This window comes from Anopheles arabiensis, chromosome 3 (genome assembly GCF_016920715.1).
Source record: "Anopheles arabiensis isolate DONGOLA chromosome 3, AaraD3, whole genome shotgun sequence".
NCBI classification, from domain to species: Eukaryota; Metazoa; Arthropoda; class Insecta; order Diptera; family Culicidae; genus Anopheles; species Anopheles arabiensis.
Window position 1 is genome coordinate 93,607,595 of NC_053518.1, and position 21,806 is coordinate 93,629,400.

A 21,806-nucleotide genomic window follows, 5' to 3' on the forward strand; every position below is an offset into this window, starting at 1 on the left:
TTGACAGTTTTGAGATAGAAAGAGAGGTGGTGGGGAACACACACACACGCAAAAGGGAACCCTCATTAGAAAGCGAACCGGAAATTAACATAAATTTCTCCTTTTTCCACCTGCACACGCAGCACACATTTGCACCGACGGTGGTGGCGGCGCGGCTTCCGGATTTTCCGAACTGATCGAGGTGTCGCGATAGGAAATAAAACTAGCGACCCAGTCAATTAAGGACACGTCCGGCTGGACCCTGCTGCGTACACAACACCTGCGCTTGCACCCATCAGGGTACCCCCTCCGATTCGGTTAAAGGTTAAAAGCACACTCACATCCTGATCAAGCACGCCAACAGGGTGTAATGAGCATGGGCGCACCACCGTGTGGTAGAGTAGGTACCAGCAGCAACAGGCACCAGCAGGTTCTTGCTGCCTGTGCAACAACCTGTGTACGAGAGTGTCGGGAAGTGAAAACTCCTTCCTGCGTGGGTCATTTCAGCGGTGCGCAAAGCGAGCAGAGGTGTTAGGGCGCGCAGGAGAGATTCCGATGCACAAGCAACACAACAAGGAGACCCACAGCACCACCAAATGGCCGTCATCCTTGGGTGCGTGTTGTAGCGGACCTTAAAACGGGACAGCAGCGGATGGCAGCTGTTTGATGTTCGGAGCTCGGGAGTTGAACGTTTTATTTCCCTGTTCGTTATAGCGCGATCGAAGTGTATCGGAATGACGGGAAGAAAGGATACAAGGAACGCAACAGCAAAAGGACGAACGAGTTTGTAGAGTGCATTGAACAATAACGGGCAGCAGATGGTGCGCGCTCGCGAACTCGTTTTTATTATCCTTCGGGGGTCTTTGGGTAGGAAGTTGTAACGATTGGAACAACTTGTAATACCTGGCCACTTCCTCTTGAGACAGTTAGCAGCACACACCCCTATAGTAACACGAATCATCAAAAGTTTTACATTCAACATCAACTCCTCGTTAGGTCCTTGGACTTAAGGTCCTCTTCTTCAAGCAGCATTCTCCAACCAACGAAGTCTTTCTTGCAAATCCGGCCATTTAACTTTGGAAAACCCCTCTCTCCGTTCTTCAGAGCTCGCAATCCTGTCTGGCTCTGTAGCTTCCTCTCACTCTCTCTCTATCTTCAGACGCCACATATATTGGACAGCTCTCTTGCAAGCGATTCCGGTTTGCCTGATTTTATTTCAGTTTCGTGTTGTCATCGAACCCCTTTTCCCGGGATTCGCGAACACTACAATGCCATCATCTTCCACACACGGGTATTTTGCAAAAACCGTGGAGAGAAATGTCGGGAAGAAGGACAACGAAAACAGCGGCAAACCACCGTACCATGCTGTAACCGTGAAGGGACACGACCTCCCGATTCGGGGTGTAACGCGCAGGAATCTGGTTCGTTTCCGCTTTGCTTTAAAAGTGGAGAGTGTGCCTGCGACTGGGAGAACGAGGTGACGAGCTAAGGTCCAGGAGTGTGTGTGTGTGTGTGTGTGATTCAGTGTGCGCGCGTTGAGCCCTTTTACCGCAGCGCGGTAGAGCAGTAGTAGTAGTCGCAGTTGTCTCGCCGGCTCAGATTCGTGAAGCAACACGCTTCGACACCGCGGGGCTCTCGCGCGCTCGGGTTCGCGCTCGCAGTCTCGCGGATAACCTTGAATTTAAATATCCCCGAAAATGAATGTACCATTCAATTCGGGACGCGCGAGGGGAACACACATAAAGGGAACAACAGACCGAAACCGACCGAAAAACACATATAAAACACAGACAGGGTGAGAAGAAAGATTCCGCCGCCGTCGTCGTCGCCGTCGCCGTGGTCGTGAGGCAAGATTCGATCAAAAGAATATATATTCCCATCCTGCCTCCTCCTGTTTCCTCCACCACACAGAGAACTCTCTTCTTTCTATTCCCTTCCTACCCCGGAGGCGCCTTGCGCTTGCTTGGGCTGTGTACCGGCGCGAGAAGGCAATGCCACCGATTGGCATTGAAATCGAAGAATAATTGTCCTCGGGAGCTTCACAGTAGGGTTTGGTCGCCGCGACGAGGAAACAGCGAGGCGCACAGACGACAGAGGATACCGAAACGCGCGCGCTCCGAAATGCAATAAAACCAAAAATCCAATCACCTCAAAAGATGCGCTCCCTTCCTCCTCGCTCGTTCCTTGTTATTGTTGCGATTCCACAATCGCCAAAAATTTCATCACGATCGTCCTCCTCCTCCCGGACACAACAACGCTCCCGGATCGCGTAACCACCGTCTTAAAGATAAATTTCAACCGAGTGAGAGAGGGCAATAAACGTGTAGTAAAAGAATTTTATGAAAATGACCTCGAATTAGAGACCTCCGTATCTCGCACACTCCATTGGGCGAGGGGACACTGTTGGTTGGACTCCTGCTCTCTGAACGCATTCTTAATGGCACGACGGCACCGGCAAGACACATTTCTCACATGTCGAGGAAGAGGAGATGTGTTTGCTTCCTTTCGTCGGTTGCGCACGTTTGACAAATCAATCCCGAATAAAAAAGCACGCGGTGAACAGTCCCCTTCGGAGAGCACCTAATGTCGATCGCTCGGGAGATTTACAGACATTCCATCACCAGAGAGACCAGTACACACAGACGAGTCCCTACCCTGGTCGGTCGGTCAGAGACAGCGGAAGGGCAATTTTATAGCGATCATTAATAACAGAAATGGGGGAAAAAAGGGCAACGACAAAACGGACGAACGAGCGACCTAAAACCACGCGCTGTCGTTGCGAAAGAGGGAATGTTTGGCAATTAACGAGAAGCACCACTAACGCACACACACATCCACAATCGTGTTGTTGCCGAAATTGCTTAATTGTGTGTGCACACAACCACTTGGAGGAAACAAGACTCGCGCGTTTCGATTGTGACCGACCGTTGATCGGGAAAAAAGGACATCATCTATCGCAAAACATTGCGCTCCTTCTTCTTCGCCTCAACCTTCCTTACCTGTGTTGCAGACGTGGATGAGGGTGTGCGCATGTTCGCGCAGCCGGGCATCGTCCGAGCCCCATTTGACGCGCTCCAGAATGTGGTCGACGTAATCGTACGCTGTCACCGCGTTGATGTTCCATTCGAGCTTGCTGATCAACAGCAGCTCCCAGTTCTGCAAGCGAAAAAAAGAAGAAGACAAAGAAGGTAAGTGCAACAGAAACTTAAAAAAGAGCGCGTTCGTTACAGAAAATAATGTCGGAATGTGAGTATGGATTATCGGGAGGCCAACTGTTGTTTTTTGCTGTTCTCTTAATGAGATAAGTGAAACACACACACACACACCCTCCAGGCGCACGCGTCGAATGGAAGACATATGGTATAAGGACACACTTTATTGCTTAACCGTCTAAAAGCTTGCTTTAATTTATTCTGGAACGTGGCTTTCTTAAGCAGTTGAGCAACGCGTGGCGCAGCAACAAACATACTCCCCAAAAAGGACCCTAAAGGACAGCTCCCCCTGGGGGCACGTGCTCGCAGGAGCCACACACGCTTGCATAAATTTCGTGCACGGTCGAACGTGAAACGATGGCCACATCATACCACGCGTCTGCGCCTGTCAGGCCACATTTGAAAGTGTCTTTTCCCCAACCGAAAGGATGTAAAACTTAATTTTGTAAGACTTAATAACCTACTCCCCATTCACTCTCCTTCTCTTTCTCTTTCTGTTTATCCGTTGTAGTTATTAATCGGCCCTTAGGCGCAAGCGCAACACTATTAACGTCTTCGAGAAAACAGAGAAATGAAATGGCTCAAAAACCGTTAAATTGAGCGCACTACAAGGGACAAGGGTAACTCCCTTCGGGGCACAGTTGTGTCCACAAGACGTACAGTACACAGTTTTACGTTGCAAGAGCTATAATAATGCATGTGGCTATTCCTCTCGTGCTCTTGCTGTTCTACAGAAAATCCTCCTCTCTTGACACAACCGTCCGCTTTAGGATTGTTTCTCGGTTTGTTTTGTCTTATACGAATGGGATAGGTTATGCAAATGTTTTTACAACCCCGAAGGAGACGACGTTGGGTCATTCATAGCCACACTCTTCCCCTCACCAGGGCCAAAACACACGGAGCTGCTGGGTGCATCTGTTCATGATTGACCGCAGGATTATATGGGCCGTGCGCATAATAAATCGTAGCTTTTGCGGTAAAGACCCTCCCGAGACCCGTTGCATCTGTGAGACAAAAGACGGGAGTTGTCCTGCAGCAGCAGAGTGTGAGATTGTTTGATTGATGAATATCTGCACGACCCCGACGACACTCCAGCCGAAATCGTCCCATTGCTCGGATCTATCCTCTCCCGGTGTGGTCGCCGATCAAAGTTGCATGCTGCTGCTGCTGCAGCTCTTCTCTATTGCTTCCCCTTCGAATCCCAGGAGCTGTTAATCACCATCTCCGCTGTCTCTCTGTCTCTCCACGAAGGACATAAAATCCGCAAGCATGGACGGATAGTTTCTCGTACGGTTTGCATCACCAACCACCACCGGGACCGACCGGTCAATCTCTTCATCAGTGTGACAAACACAGAGGGCTTCTTCCGGGATGCTGCCCAAACGTAAATGTCGTCTTCTTTTCCTTCCATTTTCTCAGTATGTGATGTGATTGTTGTGATGAATGGAATGCTGGAACCGTTTGTACACGCATCATTGCGCATTTATGGTGGTTTGAAGGAGAAGAGTTCGTTCTTCCCTCTTCCAGGTTCTCCCGATTTCTTCCCGTTCAGGATCGCGTCACAGTCCGAGCACTCTTCTCTCCTGAAGAAAAACACCGCACCACACACGAGCACGCATTTTTCTCCTTTCGATGGGGCCTTTGCGCAACGAGCACGACCGGCCAGGGCTATTGGCGGCTCCAGCGCCTTCAAACACAGCACACAACAAACAACGGCCCATTCAGTGCTAAAAAAATCAGAATCATAAAAAATCTCATAATCGTCCTCTCCCACCCGGTCTGCTCTCCCCCATGCGCGCGCTCGTCGTTCGCAATCAAATCTCCCGCTCAAATCAGCGACGTCGCGCTGTGCTGTGTGCGTCGTTTCCTGGCGATTACCGGACCAAATAATAAGGGGATGGGATGGGTCCATTTATATACCTGGCGGTGGTGTATGTGTGTTTATGTCCCGTGGAGCAAGCACGCAAAGAAGGAGCGCCGCCTCCGGAGAGCAGATCCTTGTGTACGCACATAAACACCACCACTTCGGTGTAGAGAAGCAGGGGTCGACCGAACTAAATTTAACCAAATCATCATCCAGATATCAAACCACAACGGACGAAAAAAAATGTGATCGTGCGCAAACGAAGGAGCAACAAGGCGCACACTTTAAAACAGCAAAGCAAAGCGCAAACCCTTAGCTGCTCGAGGGGCGATCACACGGACGATCGCCACGTTTAGGGGTTGCGCTATTTTAGCCTCCTTATATTTTTTTTGCCGGACACACACACGGACACAATCGGCGGCGGCATTCGATCGCTTCAAATCGTGCGTGATTCTTCAGTTCGTGGCCGGTGGTGGTGGTGGTGATGATGTTGTTCTTCGCTTATTTTATCATTATTATTTTCATATCCTTCAGGGAAGGCGCTAAAAAGGGAATGCCGAACCTGTGTGCTCCGTAGCGCCTTTGTGTGTTTCGAAGACACCGAATATTCTAAGCGGGCCTCGTTGCGCGGCCGGCTATCGGCGGCAAAGACGCATCACAGGGTCGAAAGGTGAATAAAAAATGATCCTGATCGGCAGCACCAGCAGCGGCAGCAGCAATACAATAATAAGGAGAAGAGGACACAACAACAAAAAACAGCTACAGAAAAGGCAAAAGGTAGCACCTTTTTAAAACGGCTTCAAGGAGGAGAGGAAGCTCTCCGTCACGCGCTAGAGTCCAATGTATTGCTGTTGTTGTTGTGGGGGAAGAATTTTGCCTTTTTTCGATACGGTTAAACATTCGAATCTCGGGGTTCACACCACCCTGCTACCCCTCTTCTCCCCTTCTCCAGATGATCCCACAGATTTTGGGCGCCGCTCTAAACTGGAAGGCACATTAACAAAAAAAATAGGGGCACATAAGGTTATGCGTGCGCTCAAGAGCCGCAAAAAGGATAGCCAGCCACACTACTGCTGCGCCCCATGGTGTGCGTGTGTGTGTGTGTGACTGTGTGAAAAGATCGCAAGCGAAAAACGGACAGAGAGAATCGTTTTTCGTTTGCGCCTGCTTCGATTTGATTGATGATCGGGAAGATAACAGGGCACCACCACCACCGGAGTCCGGGGCCGCAAAAGCCAATCTCACCGCTGGTCTCCGGCAGCAATACTGCGTCGTTTATGTGTGTGTGTGCTGCTCCTGTCCCTTTTGATCGTACCAAAATTGGACTCCAAAGGAAGGTTTTGCTCCTTATTGGGTGTTGCTGGCTGGTTCGCCGAGAAGAAATGCCGCAGCCTCCACGCAGGACACGACTAACACACAACAACTTCCTTCCACTTCTCAAACCGCCAAAATCGCATAATACAACCCCCACACCTTGGAGCTGGGGGTCTTGTGTGCTGTGCTGTGATAAAATCTCTCACACACAGCGCAACACAAACCTAACGGACAGCAGGACCCGAGACCCGTGCGCTCGCCCGTTCTTTTCACACACACGCAGCAAGAGAGCAACCCGAAATGTGAAACAAAAAAAAACTGCCCAAAAAGTGAGAACAGCATTCCAATCGCGGTGGGGCGGCCCAAGGAAGCAGTTAGGCACTCGCCTCGCCTTGCGCACATTATTCGCAGTGGTTGCGCATATAATGCTTCGCCGCCATCGTGCACATTACACTACCTGGGGCGTGTATATGTGGCTGTGTTGTCCTGCGCTTGGCTGGAGAAGAACCAGAACACGCTTGTTAGAGAGAAGAGGTTCCTCTCTTGGTGAAGACTCAAACACACACAAAAAAACAAAAAAACACGGACAAGCGCAGGCAAGGCCAAAAAGGAGCCACCAAAAAGCGGCGAAAGATCGATCGCCCGCACCGAAAAACACGGCATAACCTGAGCTGCGCCTAAAAGGAAGGTGGATCGGACAGAACAACACAACACACCACACAGCCAGCCCCCCTCTCCTGCAAAAAGGAACCTACAACATCGCCGTCTTCCACAATCCGTAGACTTCGTGGAAATCGTTAAAAAGGCTCGCTGCTGTCGGTCCTCTGCTCGGACACATGAAACCCCTTTCTCCCCCACACTGGTGGCAAATGTATATCCTTTGCGCGGAAGAGATATTTCGGCACAAACCCCGCTTGGCTGGAGGTATATCTCGAAAAGTCCGTGGGCGAAAGCAAGAATGCCCAACCAAAACCCTTTAAAAGTCCCAGGGCCCACACCACACCACCAATGTGCCCTGGCACCGGCGCGTGTGTGTTTTGCTCAATGGGGACACCATCGGGTGGCTCTCCCATATCAGCTAAGGCCTTCTCGCCTCTCCTGCTCCCTCTCTCCCGTTCAACAACAATTCGTCCTCCAATGTGCTCATCCTTTTCCCAGTGTGCGCCCCAGCTCTCTGTAGCAGGTTTGCGTGCGCCTCTACCTTGCGCCGCTCCTTCAAAGCAAGCAGATCTTGTCTGCCTGATCTTTCTCCTTCATTCAACATTCCTCGGAGGCCTTCTTCTCGGCTGTGGTTCTTGGCGTTGTAGTGGTGGTGGTGTTACCCTGATCTTCCTGTGATCTTTTTGCACTTTCGTCCCGATTTTGTTCTTGTTGTTGACGTTGTTGTCCGTTCGGTTTTGCTTGTCCTCTACATCATATGAATCTGTTTCCCACCGGGAGGAGATATTCCAGAGTGAGAGTGAGAGAACGAACTGCTGGAAGAGGATAGGAAGAACCTAAAAGAAAGGGAATGAAATCCCATCCCACACGCACACACACACACGGAGGGCCAAAGCCCAGCCAGTGGTGCAGCAATGGAAGGCAGCGGTCCATTTAAAGAGAAGAACTTCTAACTGGCAAACACAGGAGAGAGATCCTCTCGCTTTCGCGCGCGCGTTCTTGCGAATACCAGCCAAAATACCAACGATGGGGACAGTGGTAAAGTGCAGATAACGAGACGATAGAGCAAGCAAAAGGGAGACAGCCTACAGGACACGGCGAGGAGGTTTATGATGAAGCCCGTAAAAGAAGCAGAAAGAGCCGATACACAACAAGAGCGCCGCGCGTTTGTCACGGCGCATGGAAGGGGGACCACCACCGCCCGGCCGAGAAAAAAAAAGAACAGCAACCGCGAACAGAAACCCCCAAAAGAGCCAAGAACGCAAATAGAAAGAAGGAGAGAAGGACAAAAAAACCCTCCAAATTGGCGGTGCAAAGCCACAAGATGATAGCGGCAGCGCGCTGCTATTGGAGGGCGAAGCGAGACAGTCGCGCTAAAAGGCATGCCGCGGCTGCCACCTCCTTCATCACCTAACCTCACTCTCCACGCTCAGTCGCACAGAGAACCGGAGAAGCCCGTTAAAGTATGCGAAAACCCCGAGAGAAACAAAACAAGAACTCCCTTGTCAAGAAACCACGTATCTGGGATTGTTTTTTAAAGGCCAAAAACTCTGCCGCGACCAACGGGGATGGAGTGAGAGAGAGTGCGAGTGAGCGGCTACACATAGGTGGGTGAAGGACGAGGTGGCGCAGGGCAAATAAAAGTACTAATAAAAGAAGAATAGAGCCCGAACGAGACGGAAAGAACCGAAGAAAGGAAAAAAAACACTACAAACAAGTAAAACAACGGCCTGCGCAAAAAGGAAACGCACAAGCCAGGCCAGCGCAGCACACCGATTGAATAACGTGTGAAAATGTTGTAAACTCATTTTTCAGGATCTTCAAGCGTGCGCGGACAGGTCCGGGGAGGAGCCGGTCACGCGGTTAGGAGTAGAGTCCACAGGACACACACACACGGTTTTGGGTTGGTGTGGTGGTGGCCCAGGAGAGACCGAGAGAGAGAGAGATTTGAGCCTTTCGGATGCGCCGCCGCCTCAAACACGATCACCTAACCCCTACTTCCCTTCTTCTTGCGCTGATCTTCCCCAAGTGATCCCTTTGCGCGCACGGCGTTGTCGTGGGCCAATTCATTCTGGATTTCTTCATGGTGCGCGGCCAGTTTTTATGGTCTTCTTCCCCTCCGTCATGCTGTTTCTGGGAAACAGACGAAAGGAATTTCTCGTGGCTCAGAATATACCGCTGAAACCCGCGCGCGCGCGCTCGCGCTCACTCACGCATCGTGTGTCGCGCACATCTTCTCCCCGCCGCACGCACGAGACTCCGAGCGACGTTATGCGCCACCATCGGGACGGTTCGACCGCAAAAGACGACATGTGCCCGCGCAAAAGCAGGCTTGGTGTGCACGCACCGAGTACGCGCGCACTTTCGCATATGTCCTCCTGTCCCCGAGAGCGAGGCACAGTGCAGGAGAGAGAGAGAGAGAGTAGGAGGAGCTGATGATGGAGGCGCGCGACCATCTCGCTCTCTTTTCTCCTCTAACGCTCGCAGGCCTGCTGTACAGGAAGGGCCACAAGGGACACAGAAGACACACAACATACAGGGAATTGGCATGCTGGCGCTCTCCCTTTCTGTTGTGTATTCGCCTCCCCCCATTTCGGAGGTTCTCCTCCACTGGAGTGCGTGCGAGTGTGTCTGGCGAAGAAGTTGCCCACGAACAAACACACACACACACACACAAACCGTGTGTTTTAGCGCGCTTTTTGGCTGAGGTTTTAAATGCTCCTCCCAGGAACTTCCCTTGGAACCTGAGAGCACCGCGGAGCATCAAGTACCGTACACTCTGGTACCAACACCCGTACCACACAGCTGCACTGATGCTCCATCCATCTATGGGAGTGTGTGAGCGACATTGGAATTCGCCACAGCGAAAGGCGGCGGAGTCGGTTTTGTGGCTGGCACTTGCCCGCGCTCCTGTTGCACACGACGGCGGTTTGAAGGTTTTAAGGAGCACCACCACATGCCAGACCAGTTCCAAGTTTTATGATCGAGATTCCTCCATCTTCTTTGGCCGCACACACACATGCAGTCACATCGTCGGTGGTTGCCAGTGATGTCCTCGGGCCAGCAAAAAGACCCAGCACACACTGCTCTCCTCCCCATCATCTTCATCATCTGCTGGGAAGGTTGGGGGACACACACCGACATTTGTGTCTCGAAACATGAAGCACAAATATAATGCCCGATGCCAAGGGGGCAGGAGCAGGAAGCAAAACTGCACAAATTATGCGCCGGTGGTCCCCAACACAACACGACCCAAACCAAAACGGGAGTGGGAAAGAGAGCGCGTGAGCGTGAAACCACAACGACACACCGAGAAAGAAGAAATGCGCGCGAACCACCGGCATCTGTGCCGGGATCTGACACACACACACACAGGGACTTTGGTTTTTGCGTTAGAATGCCACAACGACCTGTGCCGCGCGATCTGGACCACAGTGGAACGAGAAACAACCCGCGCCACACTCGCGCGGTGTTGATGCTTTCAACTTCCTTCTCATTGCAGGCAGGCTCCGACATACACACACAAGCATGGAGACCTCCTTGGATGAAAACAGGAAACACGCTGACTAAATCTAAGCCCCCCCCCCCCCCCAAAGCCGAAATTTATACGCACTCTCCTTCAAAACGATAGCGCAGAGATATCCCCAACAATAAAGGAGACGCGGTTTGATTTCCACACCCCAAGACACCCGACCCGTGCGAGGAGCCTCTGATGTTCGAGGGTGCGATCTTTTCTTATCCTGTGCTGCCCCCGGCCGCAGAACGACTCTATAATAAGCCCGGCAACAACATCAGCAACAACCAGCCAGAGAGAACACACGATGTTGTTGCGATTTCTGATAGAGATTAGCACCCCGTGCGCTTCCCCACGCCGCCATTGACTCTTCTCGCTGCTGCTGGAGGTCGTCTCTCTTGAGCGATATCTTCCTTTTTATTTTGGGGGGTTCCGAATCAGGTTTCGTAGGTTCCACACAACACCTCCCTCTCGCTCTTCACGAATGGAATGCTGCCATGCCCTGGAGAGCAGCGTGTGCTGTTGTTGACGCGAGGAGTGTTCTCTTGCGAGTGTTGCTAAAACGATAGATAAAGCTGAACGTAATCATCTTCACTCCCCCTACCCCATCGCTAGAACTCTCACCCAATTAGTGGAAGAGGGGGCAGCAGCACACTATTTGGTTGAGTTGAGTTGAGGGCCCGTTAAAAAGGCAAATGGATGGATGGATGAAAAGATCAATGGAGCTTCTTCCCCGCTCGTTGCGCTGCCACTGCTGCTTCTCTCAGTGTCAGCCAACCATGAACGCCATCATCATCCCTTCTTGAGATACTGGTTGGCAAAGCCAAGCGCAAAATATCCCGCGCGCGCGCGCACGCTCGCACACACAAGCAGCAACTGCCTGTTGAAGCGCGCCAGATTTTACGCTTCCTTCTTGTGCCCTTTTTCTTCGGGAGCAGTGGTGCTGTGTTTGTGTGTCTGTGCGTTTTGGGGCTTGAACTTTTCATTGAGAAAAAAACGATCTGGAGTGGAGGCTCCAAATGGGCAACATACCACACGAGCGCGCACACACACACCACAGCATGGGATATGTTGATGGAAGAGGACGGTTGCAATATACTTGGAGCCTCCTCCTCCTCTCGTTATGATGCCGACCGGACGGTCTCTTGCCACAAACATAGCGTCTCTCCAGTGTGTGTGTGTACGTATATGAAGATGATGGAATTCGGTGGGACCTCAAGGAGGTACACCATTCGCTAACCCGGAGACGAGCACACACATTCCCTCTGCTTCTCGGCGTCTTGCCAAATCCAGCAGCAGCAGAAGAAAGAAAGGAAGAGACTAAAAAGGCTAACCAACTTACACGCCACATAATAAATGTAAATCATTTTTTCACAAACATATATCTCCGACTGGCCTCCCCGGCCTCTTCGGCGCGTCCCCACCACACCTCTCCACCCTAGCACCGAAAGTCCATTCGATCCCATAATATAGGAGAGGAGGTTCGGTTCAGTAAACACGCCGCAACAGAGTAGAATATGTTGGCGCTTCTGGCTGCCTTACCCATATCCACCTCGCGCATTGAGGGGGGGGGGGCAGTAATGGGGCGTCATATCCGTCCTAAAAGACCTTCCTGTAATGCCGCCGCCCCCGAGCTGCTGCACTCTCTCTTCCGAAAGATGAAGACGGATATGGCAAATCCTGAAGAGTCGTCACAACAGCGTGCGCGCGACGCGCTTGCTTTGTCGGAGAGTTCCCATTTTTTGTGCCACTCCGAATTGTCCACCATCATCATCATCCCCGCTCACATTCACCGATTGCAAACGGCGAAAGATTGCGGTGCATTGTGCCGCCTCCGCCGCCTGTGCCTTACATTCGCGAGAGATAGTGGCACCTTCCGAACGGGGACGGCTTCGGACACACCACCATACGGGCGAAGTGTGTCCTCCCCCGCGCCCTATGTGTGTGTGTGTGTGTGTGTGTGGTGGGGGTGATGGTGTGTCCACAGCGAAGAAAATTTTGCGCTTAATTGGGTTTGATTGATATCGTATTACGGTGGCGGCATGCTGTGCGGCGCTGCAGCATTCAGCGAGGATCAGCGAGGGGACACAGCACAAAGGGTAATGGTTTAGAGACGAGTGTGCCCGGGGTCATTCATCCATCCTAACAATCTCTGTCTCTCTCTGCGTGTCCCTGCATGTGTCACCGAGAAAATATTCACTTATATTTTTGGGACTAAATCGGCCGCCGTTGCCGTCAACCACAAATTGGGCACAAACAGTGCCGAAAAAAGACACGTCGTCTGGCGTGATGGATTAGCGTGTGTGTCGCGCCACAGACCCACACATCCGGAGTTAGAGCGGATATGATGCTACCACTCCGACCCGCTTGTGGGGGGCGGCGATATTTTCACGTCCAATAATGGCCTTTTTATTTTGGCTCCTGGTAGCACAATCTTCTCCCTGCGGTTCTTTGCTGTGTGTGGATCCTTGGCCGTTTCTCTCACCCGACACGAAGGGATGGGTGGGGTTGTGTGTGCACATGGCGGCAGTGGCTGGGTGTGTGGTGTGTGTTTGGGATTTGTTTAATTAAGCCCATTTGGCGAGGATGTCCTTCCTCTCTCCGGCGGGCTGTAGTTGTTGTGTCACACACCTCGATATTTACTTGCTTGTGGATTTGCAAAGAGCAATTGTAGAGTAGAGAGAGAGAGAAAGAGAGGTGGTTCGCACACGTTGCCGGATGGTGACTGATGCTTGCGGGGAGAGACATGTTTGTCATTTGAATACATGCAACTCGAACCGCCGCCGCCGCCGCCGCCGTGGTGGGAAGCGTGGGAAAGAAGCCGACGGTCGTTGTCTCGAGAGTTGTCCACTTTTTTCGCCATCATTTCTTCCGTCCCGAAATGCTGATGATGGCAACGGCGGCTCACAGACAGAACACAGGGGCGCGCGATGAGCTCGTATTTTACGCTGTGGTTCTTGCTGCTGCTGCTGCTGTTCTTTTGCTCGTTTCCCTAAAAATCTCGAGACGAAGGAAAAAATTAAACCGCCTTCTTCCCACCACAGCAGAGCGCGCCAGAAAGCGAAAATGAGAATACAGATCGCAATTTTTTTTTTGGTGTGTTCCTTTCCTGTGCGAATTTGATGCGCACTAACCCAGGGCTTGTGTGTTTGCAGAATTTTATGCGCGCTTGCGTCAATGAGTGTGAGTCTGTTGCCCTCTCTTCGGCGCTTGCTTGTCTTCCTCCACACGCCAGCGCTCCAGAGTGTATGGGAGTGTGTGGTATTATTATTTATGTTCGGAAGTCTAGAAAAACCCGCCAATATCATACTCCTACTACTACTGTACAGCAGCGTAAATCATCATCATCGTTCCCTATATTTCCCCTCTCACGTCGTGATTGTGGTGGTAGTGGTTTTCCGCATGAGCGTGTTAAGAGTTAAAGCTGATCTCACCCCGGTACGTGCCGCCGCCCTTGCCGCATCGAATTGGCTTTTAAATGGCCACACTGCTGCTACTGCTTCTACTTCTCGCCCTCTGGAAGGCGAATTTTAAATGCCCCAACGCGCCGCTCTCGTGTGTGCGAATCTGTTGCTCCCGGTGTGGTGGTGGTGGTAGTGGTCTGGGGAAGGTAGCCCGCCAGCGTGTATTTAATTCCGGTCAAGCACCGGTCACTATTTGGCGCTGTTAATTATATTCCAGCGATGGCCCGATTTCCACTCGGCCAGGCGCCGGAACAAGCGAACGGTGGGGGACGCGGGAGTCACTAAATCTAAAACCTAGTGTGTGTGTGTTTGCGGTGTGCGTTTGTAATCATTTCCGCAAACTTGCGTGCTTGTACCCTCGGCTAGTTCTGCAATAAACCGTGAGGGTGTGTTGTGGACGATAGCACGCTCGCGCAGGGTAGTTGATTTTCCTTTTGCACCCCACACGATTACGGACACCTCTTAAAGACCACTCTCTTCGGTGGCCCCAACGCATGGGTGTCCCCCACGAGCAATCCATCTTACGACGGGGGTAAAACACAGCAATGGGTAGCGCTTTATCGTTCACGGTTCGCCGAGTGTTCATGGTTCTTCTTGAACGATCGCTCAAGACGATCACTTCCTTACCTTCTTGCTTCAGACGTTTTTGCGATCACGCTACCACCACCACTCACACACCGTTAGGGGTCAGGTGTATGGCAGCGGGCGGGGAGTCCTAGATGTGGTTTCCCTTTAAACGAACAAGCAGGGGATGAGGACTCGCACTATTTAAGCGTAATTACGACCACAAATGGTTGACCACAAATTTCTTCAAATTTTGCAAACGAAGATGATGGCGACCGAGGGTCCCTCATGATTCAAATATCTTCAAAGAGACAATTGATCTTCTCCCCCACAGCCAAATGACAAATAAAATGGAAAGGAAGTGTGTGTTTGTGTTCTGCCGCGTTCTTTCCCCCATTTAGGGGTGGATAAAACTGGGTGTCTGAATAATGTTTTCGCTCTTTCCAATTTTCTTCGCACAATGCCTCTGCTTCCGGACCCACGTCCCAGCCCATCATCTCGTCATGATATCTTTTCTCGCTTAATGGATTGTTTCTGTTTTTGCCTGCGTGCGTGTGTGTGTGTGTAGGGGGGGGTCGTCGCTGTCTTCCCCTCGGTGCACTACGTTTCGCCGTCTACACTCCTCCAATCAACACACAAAAACGGATATGGTAGGCTGTGGATGTGGAAGGTTGAATTATCACGCAATATATTTTCGCATGATCCCCTCCCCTCCATTGGCGATCCCTCCTCCTCTCCATCATCGCACAAGACAACACCACTGAAGCTGCCGGAGCAAAATATGGGAAGCTCAAATCGTTGCAAATCGCATAGCCAAAATAGCTTGGCGAATTGTGGTTTTGATCGATTTTCGATTTTTTTGGCGATCGTTGAAGCCAAAAAGGAGGCAACAAGTTCTAGCGGCGCAAGGGGGGGATGAGATAATTTGTAACTTCCACACGCGAATACATAAGAGTTGCCAGTATCGGTGCGAAAAAAAATTCGCCATACACACCCCCATCATCTCATCATCATGCTCTTTTTGTGTGTGTGTTGGCGCGGCCCACTCTGAAATGCTATTTCGAATTCAATTTTTTTTAAATTCATCTTTGCTTCTGGTTAATTTTTGCCAGCAAAACACACAGAGAAACGTGGCGCAGAGTCGGCTCCGGGGACGGTTTTGGTTCTATTTTGGCAATTTTTTGGCAATTTATTTTGCAGGTTCTTGCCATTACCACCACACGCACACACACTTCCAGTTTCACCCCACAACACAACGGTGATGGAGGAGGGTAGGAGCGCGCTAGAGGGTTGAAGTTTGATTTAAAGAGCACAACCTTAAGAGGCATGAATAGTCAATGAGTTGAGGGGGGGGGGGGGGTTGTGGTGCTCGTCGTCTCTTATCCATTCGGCGCTGTCTTTGGGTGTGTTGGTCTGTTGCGTTGTTGGAAGAGGACATGTGGTACCTAACGCGAAAAAAATCGCATAACATGTACATAGAATGTGTCCCCCCTCCTTCCTCCTCATCCCTCTCTCTCTGCTCGTAAGGTTATGGCCAAACACGCATACAATCACATCGCCTTGGTCAAAACTTACCCAAACCGAAGAGAGAGAGAATGGACTTCGTCATCCGCCGCGCAAGAAATAGGGGCTGAAACTACACATGCATACTCAGGTTCGCGATCGTACCCATCCAGCCCCTTGCCCACCGTTTATAGGGGGTTAGTTTTTCGCGAGATCATTCCCTCACTTCCCCCACCCCCTCTGGCCATCAATATACATATACGCACACTGGTACTAAGTGTTACAAAATACATTTTGTGAGAGAGAATGACGACAGTTTGGTGGTGGAGCGCGAGAAACTTGGACCACTCGCGCACACTCCACAACTCTTGGGGGTGTGTGTGTCTGTGTGTGTGTAGGTAAAACATACAGTTGCAAAAAAAAACATGAACAGTAACAAAAACACAAAACCACACACAACACTTACCCTTATCTGATCCGGCGAAACCGCATGGTCGGTGTAGGCACTGAGCACGTCCACCGTTAATGGCTGACATTGGCGAATTTTCGACGCCAGCAGCAGGGTGCAACATCCGAGCAGCTGCAGGTGGTAGCGATCGATCGCCAGGGCGCACAGGAAGCGGTCGAAGAAATTCACGGCCAGTGGAAACGTCTGCTCCTCGCACTTTTGCTCATCGCAAACCTGATGACGATGACGATGATCGCGAAAAATGACGATGATAATGATGATGATGATGGCACACACCGACGATCCAATGGCAGTTTTGTGAAGAAGACCCAAAAATGGGCAAAAGAAACAGCGGCACGATAGGGGAAACCATGAAAGAAAAGAACAGATACAGAGACGGAGGAGAGAACAAAAAATTAGCAAGGTTATTAGAAGAGCAGTACGGCAGCAGGAACGAAGCGCTGAGAGAGAGAGAATTGCGCGTGTCCGTGAGTAAGCGAGACGAGCGAGCGGTGGGTGGTGGTGGTGGTGGTGGAGCACAGTTGGCCAAAAATTCGCGTTTTTCGCGCACGGCGCGGCTCGGCGATGTTTTTTGCGCGGCGAGCGAATTCGTGCGTTGCGCCGTCGTTCGTTCGTTGCGTTCGTCTCACTTCTCCAGCGGCTGCCAGCGACAAAAGTCAATGCTCCCGCGATATTTGCGCGTGCCAATAGCAGGGTACCGGGTAGCGGAAGACGATGAGAAGAGGTGGCTCTTTAAAAAGCCACCGGCACACACACACACCGTAGAGGAGAGCTCGAAACGGGTAGTTTCTTGAGTTTCGCGTTAGGTGTTTTATTCTTGTTTTTTTTGCCATCCCCCCATTCGCTTTACCACTCTAATGCTAATGTTCTAAAGGGGGGGGGGGGGGGGGTATCTACAGCACAAAACACCATTCCCTTTTTGTTGTTGTTGTTGTTGGTGCCCCTCACAACTCGTCGTCGTCTTTACCAGCTGCTGCTGCTTTTGCGCAACACAGAACGCGAGACGAACGTTGCTAATAGAACGAACTTCAAACGCAACAAGCTCCACCGTACACACACACGCTTGATCGTGTCGTGCGAAGAGTAGTGCCAGTGAGGTGGCCATTTAAATTTTTAAAACCCTACGAATCATCTATTCCCCAAATCGCCTCCTCTTCCGCTTACCTCCAGCATCCACGTGGTGACGATCTTGCGCATCGCCGGCTTGATGTCCTGCTGCACCGCGACGAAGTAGTTGCAGGGCGGAATGGTGTACCGTTCTAGCCGGATCAGGTTCGGAAGGACTCGATCATCGGTGATCATGTGGCGGTCCGGGTCGGCGAATCGGTTGTCGGGCTCGTCGTAGATGATCTCCTGGCAGGAAAGATGGTCGAAACCGAGGGCGGCGGAGGCGGCGGCCATCGTCGTGGTGGTGCTGCTGCTGCTGTTGTTGACGGGGATGTTCGCGACCATGCCGCCGGTGCCGGGAGTGACCACCGAGGTTGTGGACGGTACGATCACCGTGGCCGTTGCTCCTTGTGGTGCCATCGTGCTACTTTTGGTCGTGTCGAATTGCGTAGCAGGCAGGCCAGAAATACAAACAGATTGCTTTTCCGCTAACCTAAAACCCCGTCGTCCACGGTGTGGTCACTGTTCCGCGATGTGCGCTCACGGGGAGAAGGGAGAGAGCAGCGGACAAAATTGCGACTTTGCTTTTGTTCTAACACCACCCAACGCAAGTGGATCGTTTGCCTGACTGGCTGACTTGGCTCTGTGACTTGGCTGACTCTCTCTCTCTCTCTCTCTCTCTCTCTCTATCTATGCGTGTCTGTCGGTCGGTCTCTTCTTCCGACGCTTGTTCTTCCTCTTCTTTCTCCTTGTCGCGAGAGAATAAGGTGAATTCTTCGACGGCAAAACCGTTCACTTGAAACTGTGCGAAAATTTTCGCTTCTTCTGCTTGCTTCACCTTCTTTCTATCGCGTACACTCGCGCACGGACTGACTGACTCTGTCTCTCGCTCAGCTCTGCGTGTTCTTCAACTTCGCACGAAATAACCAAAAAAAAAACCCGTTCGCGAGACACGTTGTCGGTTGTGTGGCGACAATTTCTAGCGAAGCATGTCCGTCTCTACTCACAATGTGGATACAATTGTCTATTCAACACGTTCCTTCTTCCTGTCGACTGTTCGATACTGCTGCTGCTGCCGGTGCTACTGTGCCTTTCCAGATATACACACACACACAGGATCTACACACAACGCTGTATCGCACAAAAGGCAGGATGCTGTAACGGTGCTGCTTTATCTACAAAACTCACACACAGCCACACAACCACACACACGGTAGATTCAAAGACAATGATGTCCTGAATGTCCGGGGAGCCGGTCGTCGACGTTCCAAAGTCCACAAAATTCCTGCGAAAAAAGAAATGAAAGCCTGTGTTAGTTGGCCTGTGGAAAATAAGCTCGAACGGGTAGAGAGAGTACACGTCGTCGCTCGATCTCGATCCTTTCGATCCGATGGGGAATACCATGGGAGAGGGCTTTAGAACCGGCTTTCTATACACACACGCGCACGCGCGCACACACTATCAGCCAAATGTCACAATAATAATATCCAGAAAAGTCCCGTTACGCGTGTCGATCTCGATAGTCCAATAACTCTAATCGGTGATGGCACGCTTCTTCTACGTATTATTCTGCCGGCCGGCACCGCTGGCCTCGTACGGCTGATCCATCACCATACACCACACACGTATACGTCCCCCGCTGACGATGATGATGATATTGTTGCGGTATGGTGTGTGCCTTATGTATGTGAAGTGAACCGCGCACACAACTATTATCGGTATCGCGCAGTGCTGCCCCAACAGCACACTGCCGCCGGACCTTGGGGCTGCGGCGCTTGCCAATACAAAGTATATTATGCACACACACACGCACACGTCGATGGCTCTCCTACACACGCGCAAATCTCACAATCGCACACATGGACAATATACATGCGCAAACCGAAAAGGTCGACACACTCGATAAATATTACAGCCCCACACACAGGCGCGACCGGCGACTGGCAGGGAAAAACACAACGCGACACCCTCCACACCGTCACCCCTCTCTTTCTATCGCTCTCTCACTTCGTCCATCACATTCTTCCAAAGAGGCAGTGGTGTTGGTGGATTGTTTTTCTTTGCGGATTTTTTTCCCTTCATGCCTTTCCTGACGACCCGTGGTTGAGTGTGTGTGTGTGTGTGTGACGCTCGGGGGGAGGGTTTGCCGAAATATTTCTCATGTGTCCGAGACCATCTTCTTATTCTTGCACTTTCCTACCCACCCCACCCCTTCCTCCACACGTCTCTCTGGCGTGTCTACCCGATGGACCGCCGTGCATGCAAAATTGCCCACCAACACACGCACACACACACACACACACACTATCGAAACGGAAGTCGAGGCCAATCGTGCGACACTTTGTATGCGCGAGTGATGATGATAGTCCAAGTTATTAGCCTGTGCGCTGCGGCACCGCACACTCCATCTCGCTCACTCTCCCACATACATACACTCACACACACTCGCACTCTGTTTGTACGTGCGCGATCGCTCAAGTCTGTCCCCGGCTGTCAAACACACTTCAAACAAAACGCGTTGACGGTGTGTAATATTACGCAAAAAAAAGGTGCTGCGCGTGGTTAGAACAGGGCAGAGGGGGGATGGGACGGAGGGCTGAACTGTCAAGTTTAAAATCCACGGCCGGGGCCTGCTTTCTTCTTCGCGTTTTTCTGCATATCACACACTCGCTGTGAGACGTCAACAAACGTGGCTCGCCGGTGACAGTGAACAAGAATGTGTGCGTGTGCGTGTGTGTGAGTGGGGAGCTCTGCCCCCGGGGATGATAAGAGGAAGAGTTCTTGCCGTTTGCACACACTGCTTAGATTCCAGAGCACATACACTACTACACAGGCAAGGGGAAGGGGGGGTTGGTTTATCACTTTTGCAAAAACCGCATTTGCAAAACACACAATTGCATACACACGGCACACACCTTTAACACGTCCATCAGTGACCGAGAGGAGGAGGGGAGGGGAGGGTCACACACGTTGCACTTCCCGTACAGGAACAAACCCGACCCACATTCGGGGTGGACAGATAGCAAAATAATAAAAGAGTTTTTCCTTCTTCCACCCAACTCGCGAACACACACACAGAGCACACAACGCATGACCGGCTGACCGGCCGACCGGCTTTTCTTCACCGCGTGGGCTTAACACAGGCCGATGCGCAAAACGCTAAAAGTACAACGAGGTCGTGTGATTTATTCTGCCCCGAAAGCCAAAAATCTCTATTCCTGTCGCGCACACACTGTATGGATGACACACACGCACACACCGCGTGTCGTGTGTTGGGGATTTGCGGAAATATACAGCACCACACCACACCACCACTTGTTTCTTCGTCTCCTTGAACACACTACACACGTTGTTCACAGCACGTTTTTACTACTAACCTTCTAGATTATTTTCACCGTTGTTCTACACTTTCTCACACTCAATCGTTTTCGCACAATGTGTACTAAGATTAAACACTTCACAGGAGCGCACACTACTACTGCTTGTTCGTGGTTCCCGTTTTCGCAAGGGTAGTTGATCACAATATCCTTGGAGGCAGAGTCGTTCTGTTTTCTTCAATCTCCATCCAGTTGCGACCGGTTCGAGAGAACACTTAGCACTGGTTGGCTCTTGCCCTGAGGAAGCTCTGTCTCGCTACAGCGTCCAGCGTGTTGTGTGCGATCGTGGCGAACCGTTCCGTATGATTGTTTTCACGTTTTTGACGACGGCTGACTGCGAGACTGCGCTGCCTGCCTCTGCGAACGGTTGCTTTCAGTCCGGTGTGTGCGTGCGTGCCTCTCGCTCTGTACGCGTTCCTTCACATAGCGGCGAGAGCGGGAGCGAACACGCAGAACGAGAGAGCCTGAGCCGTGTTGGGAGAGTGAGAGAGTAAATCGACGCGCGTTGCTCAGTTGTTACATACAGTGGCGGACGGAAGAAATGTGCACGTGTTCTAAATACTGGCTGCGAAGAATTTTACACTAAAGGGTGTGATATTTGCTGTGGTGTATATTTTACAGAAAAAATCGATTGTTTTTAATTAACTTTTTAGTGGTTTCAATGAAATAGTAACTAATTTCAAACTAATTTGTAAAGAAAAAAATATAACGCTTTTTAACATTTCTAGGTAGCTATAATGAACAAGCGTACTTACTTTACCTGAGAAACGATTTCATAA

At 51.2% G+C, this 21,806-nt stretch overlaps 1 protein-coding gene across 3 annotated transcripts in view; it reads right to left on the reverse strand.

The window, feature by feature from the left end:
• Positions 1–21,396, reverse strand: part of LOC120901308 (G1/S-specific cyclin-D2) — a 37,253-nt gene extending 15,857 nt beyond the window's left edge. The window contains exons 1-4 of one of the 3 annotated variants that reach the window (XM_040309133.1): positions 21,028–21,396; positions 17,708–18,935; positions 16,541–16,756; positions 2,979–3,135 (exon numbers count right to left, since the gene is read on the reverse strand). In XM_040309133.1, coding sequence (XP_040165067.1) covers positions 2,979–3,135; positions 16,541–16,756; positions 17,708–18,070 — 736 coding nt within the window. In that variant the 5' untranslated portion in view covers positions 18,071–18,935; positions 21,028–21,396. Of the gene's footprint in view, positions 1–2,978; positions 3,136–16,540; positions 16,757–17,707; positions 18,936–19,007; positions 20,527–20,949; positions 20,969–21,027 lie in introns of those variants that run through there. The other 2 variants (XM_040309135.1, XM_040309134.1) reach the window with 2 other exon arrangements.
• Positions 21,397–21,806: the final 410 nt, after the last annotated feature.